Here is a 9,636-nt window from a genome sequence, read left to right on the forward strand (position 1 = left end):
CATTAGTAACTACTAGTTGAATGCCCGTGCGTTGCTACGGCGTGACAGATTTAGATATGTTACACTGGTCAAAATATTTTTAATTAATTTCTCCGTCCAAGAATAACTGACTTGGATTTGTGCAAGTTTAGACAAATCTAACTCATTTTTTCGGACGGAGGAAGCTTTTTTGGGATGGGGGAAGCATAATACTCCATCTGAACATAATGTTCGTTCTTAAATTTCACTGGTCAACCGGTCAACCATTTGCTAATTTTACTATAATTTGTGCTTATAATGTCCACAAAATTTATACAAATATATATGAAATGAAAGAGATTTGCAAGACGAATACACAAATTCAACTTAAACATTCTAACATATATTTTGGTACATATTTGCGTTCGTAGTCCTGCGTGCAGAAAAAACATGCCTTATATTTTGGGACACAGTGAGTACTTGCATTATGGCTCTGTTGCAACCATTATCGCCCTACGTCTACTTGCTCTGGACGACTATCATCTCACCCTTTTCAAATTTCTTCTCTCTCGCACATTTAAAATAATGCACATAAAAAGATGGATACACATGCTTGCGTAGGTTTTGCCAATTGCGACCTTAATGTCTATTCCTTTTATTTTTCTACATAGTCAAATTTGGGCCGTGCTTGTGAATATATATGATGTTCCCTTCTCATACAGATTCCCATACCCTTGTAAGAATAATTGGTTGGGTAAAAAAAATGCAAGACACAATAAAATCCTTGTTCCATGAATCAAATATGTCGAAAAATAAAAGCGACGGCACCATTAGTAGATTAGTGTGTGAAATACATAACAAAAACATGGAAATGCGATCAAATAATCGGTGCAAATGGGTTGCACAAGGGTATCACATCCATCACCACACGCAGCGAGCTTATTATGAAACATGTGTTGACACATACATAAATCAATTCATCAATCCACGCCATCCAGGGCAGATTCGCGCAATTCATCAATCCATGCGAGAAATAAAAGAATTAATTTTCTCATCCGGAAATCAGTATTACTTGTACTGTTTGAAAAACTGGTGTTGTCTATACCGTCTTCTTTTCTGTCATAAAACGATTCATGCATCATCCAATATATCAATAATAGTAGACCAGTACTGAATCTACTATACTACCAACTTGCGGACTAAAAAATAAAACCACAGCCAAAGATTTTGTTATTCACCTCTGTTCTCAGATTGAAAGGATGTTGGATCTGTTTTTGCTATTCGGTTATTCCAGATGCTCAGTGACTCAAATGACTGTCAAACATAGAGGACGTACCCAGTGCTGAGAGCTCCCGCACTGTGCGGGGTCTGGGGAAGGTGTTAGTGGCAAGCCTTACCCTCACGAAGTGCAACGTGAGGAGACCGCGACTCGAACCTGGGACCTCTCGGTCACAGGCGGTGAGGCTCTACCGCTGCACCAGGCCCGCCCTTCCACTGTCAAACATAGAGCAAATTTTAAAAAAAAAATTTAGAGAGGATTAGATAATTTATAATAGACTTTAGAGCAGAAAAATAGGTATTAGGTTCTACCAGTCTGTCCCAGCAAAATCTAAAAAAAGTAAAGAACTTTGATCAATACAATTCCTTCTTTTCATTTGCCCTTTACTGAATTTGGACAGCATGGCCTCCCGGTCGACAGAGTCTTGCCTCCATTCGAAGTTCATTTTCCTCAATGATGCCCATTTTCGTGATGAAATTGCCAAAATATCATCAAACTATATCTGAACAGAGCAGAAATTCAGAATTGAAAGCTAACCAGTAATTGAAATTCAGCCAAAACCATACACTTTGTTAACTCTTTCAATTTAGTGAATTGCCTGCTGGCAGGCATGTCATGCGTTTTGAAAGTGCAACACATATTTTCAGGTTGTAATAATTCTGTGCTAAAATTGCAGTAATGCACGGAGTGATGATAATTAGCACTTCATATATTTTATCCTGAACAAAAAAAACTTGATTGTCCGTGCAACAAGTTGTGTTAGTCTCCCGCCATTGCAAGAGTTGCTGCTTCAGGACTGAAAATACTGTTGTGCTCCCTGAAGAATTGCATGCTCTGTCCTCCCTCCAACTCCTACGGATATTAAATTGTCCCGAGATTCAGTCGTTGCCACATAATTGCCCGAAAATTTATAGAAAATTTAATTACATTGCATAGATTTCTCTCTCTTTGGTATAGGTAGCTAGCTAGCAGCAAACCATATGAGCAATCACAATTCTTAAAGTACTGCCATTCCTAATCAATCGCACATGTATACTATGAGACCAAATTAACGGTGGGAATAGTGATCATAAATTCAAACAAATTTCTGCTGAGATCAGTAATATCAACCATGCTAAATTTCTCAAATGAATGTAGTCCCTTAAAAATATGAAATGATAGCATTTGCGTGCAGCCTGTAAGATGGAGCCAATCAGTAAAGAGGACAAATTCACTACATGATATCATTATGAAACTGTATGCCTGTCTTTCTGTCTAAATGATATCACTTACGGAATCCAAGCAGTCAAATAATATTCCCGATATCATTATCTATGCCCTGTGTAGTAATTTCCAATATAATTTTGCAAATAATATTTCTAGAAAATGAGCTTATATGTACAACCAGATGCAATCAGTTGTTATGTGTTCACCAATTCAACTAAGTACACTTCAGCGAGAGAATCTAATTCTAGAAGGAAGAAGTCTACAATAGCAGAACAATTCAGAACAAAATAGTCAACTCTTTATTCCATTTATCCGGACAACTTAAAAAGGCTGAAATCAACTACAAGCAAGAGGACCAGAAGTTTCTTTATGCCCTGGCTCTGAATTGGGATATAGGCGAGGAGTGTGCAAGCTGAGCTCATCTAGGTGAAAAAAATGATTATGAAGTAAATGCTGATGAGATAAGTTCATCGGCAGACATATCAAAAGTAGTACAAGTACACAATTTTACCTCACCAGATATCAAGACATCTTGTCCGACCATTACCAAGCTGGCTTGCTGATCCATTATCAGTCCCTTCATGTCAACCTAATTCAGCTACTTAAAGTTAGTATCATATATACATTTGCTTAGTCAGGAATTCAGGACGTGCAGGAACAAGTCATTGATGGTGCATGTGTTTTCGATGGTGTGCTTTTGAAGGAGACGGCTACCTTGCCCATACTCATGTTGGTAAAGACATTGATCATCATTTGTATAATGGTCAGAGGGAGGATCCTTGTGTGTTGCATCGCCAATTAAAAGAGAAGTTCATTCATCAATGATGGCGTCGCCGCTGCGACCGCCGCCGTATTTCTCATTGAAGCGCCATTCTAAGGAGAGGGGAATCGGCGCACAATTGCTAGCCTCTAGAAGCATGCATGAGAAGGAGACAGTGCCATGGGATTGATCTGCATTGGAGACTATATTTCAAATGATGCCGTGAATGCTTATGGCACCGCTGCACACTCACGCCGCCACCCACACCCCACATGACTCTAATTGTAGCATGATCATCGCTTAACTCCAAGCCATCATTGTCTCCGTGATATGCAAATGCACCTGTTCTACTACCAATAGAAGAATTCAGTCAAACATAAACATACGTACTTAAATAAAACAATGGCACTGAAAAATTAAATTTGGGAACAGTAATGTAAAGGGGATAACTCACAAAAAATCCATATGAATACAAAGACTGCACTATAATATCAATGATTGCATCATGAATTTCTGCCATAATGGCGGAGTGTTTTAGCATGATCAACTTGGCATAGGCATTTTTTCAAATACCTTGTAGGCAGAAGGATTGCCGATGGCTGGGACATACACCTCTTCAATATTTAGCAGGGCCTACGCAGTCTTGTAAGTAGTCAAAATCATGATTATTTAGGAAAATCTTGAACATAAGCAAACATAAATCAAGCTTACCTCATCACAAGTGGTGGAGGAGATCTGGAGATGGCTGGTATGGAGCTGCACATGACGATGGGAGAGGAGATAAAAGTGAGATCGATGAGCGCTCGTAAATTGGACGTAAAAGAGGATCCAACCGTTGACAAGAATTACCTGCGACCTAAAAGTGAGATCGATGAGCGATCGGCAAGGTGCTCGAGCTGCCGCACCAGTCAAAGGTAGAGGATGTGGGTAGACCTCGGCACCCCGCCGCTGCCGGGCCAGCGGCTTCTCTAGGAGGCGGTGCAACGAATTTATCCCCGTGATGAGCAGCTGGTCGAGGTGCTCGTCGTTGGTGGCACCGCTACCATCGCAGCGAACCATCGCCCAGAGAGGCGGAGTGCCGCCGGACCAGCGCGAAGATCCAGAGGATGGGCAGTGCACTCGGGTAGGTCTGGGTCAGCGAGCAGCAAGAGCATGATGAACTTCCCCGATTGAGCGCGGTGGATTCCCGACGGCGGTCGTTGTGGGGCTCTAGCTCGGATTCCATGCGCTGGGGGTGAGATGAAAGGTGTGGCGGCGCTCGGACCTGATCTAGGGATCCATGGGAGGAATCGAGAAAGTCACGATGGCTTACCCTTTTCTTCTCGGTGGGTATTGTAATCTCAATCGCTAAATTTCATCAGTGGCAGGGAAACATAATTAGCAGAAGATCATAGGAAGTACGAGTATCGTGCAATGAAGGAAGGTACCTTGCAATTACGTGGGAATAGGAAAGTGTCTTCCTGGAGGCTGGAGCATATCTTGCAATTCGCGACTTGCCTAGTTATTTTGTACGTGATTGAGGAGAATCAAGTCTGGAATAGGAAATATCTTCTCATGCCATAGCCTAGAGAGTAATTGATGTTACCATAATTAATTGGATGTGAGATATCGTGACTGATTTTTTTACCATAATTAATTTATGCATGGAGATATTTGGGGTGTGATTTGATCGGACGAAGCGGAGATCGTGAGATTGATTGGACGGACAGGATGCTTCCAATGACGACCACCAAAGTGCGTTGAGTGTCAAACGACCAACTCCCATTTAATAGTAAAGATGGTTTGGTCACCCATCGTTGCTCTTTTGCATGCCCGTTATTCTGGCTTTATATTTGGGAATAGATGACAATCCTGCAGCAAGTGTGTGTGCCAACGACCGCTAGCTACATGTATATCGCAGTGGTGCATAATTGGTAGAGAGGAGAATGAGAGAGACACACGGTCTCTCTCAACTGTCTTCTCTCAACTGTCTTTAGCTGCATTTGTTAGTAGTTGTTGAATTGCAAGCTGTGCTTGCTCATTCACTTGAAATTAGCTGTTAGCTGCATTTGTAACATTCGAAGCAGCCCAGCGGTGATGTATTTTTTATGTCATGCAAAGCCTTTACTATATAACTATAGGGATACTAATTGATTGTTCAAACAAATACAGATACTAATTAGACATAACTATATATAAACTCAGATTACAAGCATGTGTCCATCAGTTTTCACATGCATCCAGCTGACAAAACAAGCATATTAAATGAGTCAACCGAGCATCTGATCAATCTTTGTAGTGAGTGTGAGATTAATAACACAATTGCCACACTTGATCATCCTCTCAAAGTGGTACACGCTACCGGTGACCTATTAAAATGGTAGCTTAGTTGCTGGAAGCGCATCTACATAGCATGGCCGGTAAGGGAACGCGGCTTCGATGCCACAATCATATGAGTGATCATGCCACTCTCCTAAATATTGCATCCTCGAGGTTCTAAAGTGGTATGTCACAATGGCATTGGAGTCTTGGAGGAGTATGACATCCTTGTGAGGATGTAATCCCACGATCCTATAACGGTGGGTGGCCCTTTCGTCCCGATCAATAGAGTTATCCTCATCCGAGTCCGAGGAGTACTCGAAAACATTGCCGCTTTTAAATTCTCCACATTCATCTTCGTACGGGTCTCCTTCGCTATGACCATCGTCATCAACATCACTAGGTGCTCTGTCGAATCCATCTCCCTCATGGATGTCTTTTTCTTCATCGTCAACGTCACCGCAAAATCCCTCAGTTGTTTTACATTGGCCATCCTTCCCATTATATATGGTTTTCTTGTTCTTACAAGGTTCGAACAAGCTATCTAATGCTTTGTTATTTTCGACCACCTCCCATGGCACTCTACACTCCATCCACATGTGTGGTTTATGATCATAAGGACTAAGGTTAGCCTTGTGTGCTATCATCCATCCGACCTGACCATCAATTGATTCTGTCAGTTTCCATACATGTAGTTGCAATTTGTGGAGCGCCACATAGTGAACCCCTTTCTCATAGCTCACTAAGATCGTCCTGTTAGGGAGCTCGGATATTCCTCCATATTTTATATCATCGTAATATTTCCATGGGAGGAGGGCCATGTCATACACCCCATCAGAGTTGCGCAGGATCATAATGATGTTGTTCCAACAATGCACGTAGAGAGACCCCCGCCAGTACTCAGCACTTTTCCATGTCTTCACACAAGTAGGGCGTGGAGCAGTCACCATTTCATAGAGATGCCCGGGGGCACATTGCCCAGGCATAAACTCCCGACTCGTCCATTCACCGGTTTGTGAGGAGAAAACGGATGTAGAAATCACCTTATCGTCTTGCTCCTCCACACCTGGCACATGGACATGTATCTGTTTTTGTTTCTCTGGTGGCAAAACCTGGGCAAGCTCATCTAATCTTGATGGCGACGATGTATCAAACTCTCCCATATAGTCAAAATAGTCCAGGGTGTCTATCTCCTCTTGGCCGATGTCTGATAGTGTCTTTCCTCTTGGAAGGATGAATACCTCATGGTGCTGCGACACGGCTGGGTCGAAGGCGAGGAACATGGCATTATCATACAGCCACGAGTCCTCCGACGGCACTGGCAAACGAGCGCATCGTACCGTTGCCGGGTTGCACACGTAGCGGTACATTAGGTCGTCGAGGAGAAGGAGGCCGTTGCAGTGGTGGAGCACGGACATCCAAGAGTGCCAAAAGAGAGGGCGCCGGAAGACAGGCCCACCGTGAACCCGGCGTCGCTGGCTGGAGCATGGCCCGGACGGAGCGAAGAAGGAGGACAAGGTGGCGCATTCGTAGTTCCGCGTGAAGATGCCAGGGAAGGCGCCCCTCGGGAAGAGGTGAGGGTAGAGGAGGCTGTTGGCGTCAACGATGGAGCGCCACGCGCGGCAAACGCCCCGTGATTTGGCGAGTGCGCGGCAAGGGAGGTGGCGGAGGATTTCTAGGAGCACGTCATAGGCGAAGCAGACGCCATTGCCGTTGCCGTCGGTCTCGTCCATATGAGCGGCCGGCGGTGGTGCGGAAGGCGCCGATAGGACGATCTCGATGGAGAGCGACAGGGTACAGGTATAGGATAGGAGGCGATGGGTCGAGTGTGTGGTAGAAATAGATTCGGTGAGTCGATTCCGAGCCGGTGTACGTCGTGTTCGTGACTTCGTGTACACGTCCGTTCCCGACCGAGTCCATGTACGTACCACACACGTTTTAGTGTTTGTGTCGGAACAATGGCTTCACACCACAGTCGTACTGCATGGTTCCAGCCCACGACTCCTCCAAAATAGTACAGTACGTATGATCATATATATCACCGATCCCTGCATGCATGTGTCTTCCATTTAACTAGGGTCTACAGAAGCACCAGATCGAACATCAAATTTTGATGATCCGGCCTGCCATCGTTGATCGTCCGATCATCATGTCTATCGATCGATGTCCAGTTGGTTTACGTTATCCTGATGGAATCAATCTCGCAGCCTCAAAAAGAAAAAAAAATGGGATCAATATCGATTAAGTAGAGCTGTTAGCATAAAATCACTACATTTGTATCTAAATTTACCAAATGATACCAATTTCTTTTTGACAAAAGTCCAGAACTGACAACACAAACCCACTCTAGACATCCCAAATCCCTAGAAATCCTCCGCTTGAGCACGAATTGACTCACCCGTTAGGCTGACTTAGACAGAAGGGCGCATGAAGACAGAGTGGGTAACACCGCAGAGCCATGTGAGATGGAGCATGTAACGACCTATGCTGCCTCCTTCACTCAAAAGAAGGAGACAGAGATGAGAACCCGATAATCCTTTTCTTCCGCCGTGTCTCACCACCTCCTGCTCCCCAGATGGCGTCGCCTCGCTGCCAGAGAGCACGCCGGCCATCCCCGATCACCATATCAACCAGAGGGGCTTCCTCCTCAAGCACGTAGAGGTCACCTCTACCCATGGCAGCGGGAGAATGCATGGAGATGGTGGTGCTGGCAGCCGCCTGGCAACTAGGACCAGGAAGCGAAAAGCTCGATGTGTAGGGGGGCTAGGGTGTGCCGAGTAATGGCCATGTAGGAACCCCCTCTCTCTGATGAAGGCTAAGTTTTGATGTGTGGCCCGATCTCACGAATTGACTAATGAAGAGAGGGAGGATAGGGATGAACATGAAGAACATGATGAACATACACACATATAACGCGGTACAATCCGGTTTGATCTCAATGGCATGAACCACCGTTCCGATAGAATCCCTCGAAAAGATACACGAGGTAAAATCCCTAAGGAAGAGATAGGTATGCAATCCATGAAATCACTCATGTAAAAGACCAAAGTAGAATTACACAAGTAAGAGGTCAATCACATAGAGAGGTCTTGATACAACTCACAGATTTATGTCTAAGAGACGAGGGGTTTCCCCTAATCCACTAGGGATGGAGGCACAAGACCTGATTTGGTTCATATCTAACCTTATCTTTGAAGGGGGAGGTGGGAGCCAATTTATAGTCCTAGCAACCCAGGGGTACTTTGGGGAAAAGCAAGACATCGCGGCCATACACGAGGCAATGAATGGTGAAGATTATAAGTGGTTGCGGCCGCAGCGGTAGTACCAGTCACCTCCTGACAGTAGTACCGGTCAACTCCTCGCGAAGGCTAGATGGTAGGGGCGGTAGTGCCTCCCCTGGAGCAACGGCAATGCCGCCGTAGCCGGCAGTGCCGCCCTGGAGCAGCGGAAGTGCCGCTCATGGCCTTGATCATCTCCTCATCTTCGCATCTTCTCTTCCATGCTTCTGTGACCTCGGCCTCGAGTCCTCGAACATCGCTGGCATCCTCCCTTTCCTCCGTACATGGCGATGTATTCCTGTCATGGTCATATGACGGAGGATGAAGTAGCATACCATTCAATATAGGCAATTGTAGGCATGCATAAAGGACAATATTCACCCTAGTGTGACGTGTTGGCAATGATGCAGCGAAGACCGTAGGTCGAGCTGTATCATTCTCTCTCTCTCTCTTTGTCACCATCCACCGGCTGCCACCTCGATTTCGTCTCCTCCTCCCCTAGTAGATGTGGACAACAAATATGTAATTCCAACTACTTCCCTGACCTTTCCCGCTCACCTCGTCTCCTCCGGAGCCTGTAGCATGCCTTGTTAAAACAAAATTTATAAAGATCGATCACATCATACCATCGCCTAATGAGTTAATGCTAAGTGCCTATTGTAAGTAACAAAATTGTTTCTCTCACAATACTAATTAATGATTGCAATTTTTCATCTATTGATGCAATCGATCATTAATGATAGACGATTGAGCTTTGCCAGCATGGCCATTGATACACAACTGTTCGCAATGAACACGCCGGAATTGGATGGAAAGAAAGTCCGCATTCGGCCAGAGGCGGCCGAATCCACTAACAA

At 44.6% G+C, this 9,636-nt stretch overlaps 1 protein-coding gene across 1 annotated transcript; it reads right to left on the reverse strand.

The window, feature by feature from the left end:
* Positions 1-2,687: 2,687 nt before the first annotated feature.
* LOC124691079 lies at positions 2,688-4,271 on the reverse strand. The gene is made up of 6 exons (XM_047224361.1): positions 4,053-4,271; positions 3,915-3,959; positions 3,777-3,836; positions 2,955-3,032; positions 2,788-2,865; positions 2,688-2,702 (listed from the first exon to the last, which is right to left on the reverse strand). Exons 1-6 carry the CDS (start codon positions 4,260-4,262, stop codon positions 2,688-2,690), a joined length of 486 nt encoding a protein of 161 aa, XP_047080317.1. The 5' UTR covers positions 4,263-4,271.
* Positions 4,272-9,636: the final 5,365 nt, after the last annotated feature.

This window comes from Lolium rigidum, chromosome 2 (assembly GCF_022539505.1).
Source record: "Lolium rigidum isolate FL_2022 chromosome 2, APGP_CSIRO_Lrig_0.1, whole genome shotgun sequence".
NCBI classification, from domain to species: Eukaryota; Viridiplantae; Streptophyta; class Magnoliopsida; order Poales; family Poaceae; genus Lolium; species Lolium rigidum.

Coding starts and splice junctions, on each gene's coding strand:
- LOC124691079 (XM_047224361.1), bottom strand. CDS start 4,262: ATGGTTCGCTGCGATGGTAGCGGTGCCACCAACGACGAGCACCTCGAC. Junction 3,837..3,914: donor CCTCCACCACTTGTGATGAG/GTAAGCTTGATT, acceptor AAGACTGCGTAG/GCCCTGCTAAATATTGAAGA. Junction 2,866..2,954: donor ATGTCTTGATATCTGGTGAG/GTAAAATTGTGT, acceptor TTTTTCACCTAG/ATGAGCTCAGCTTGCACACT.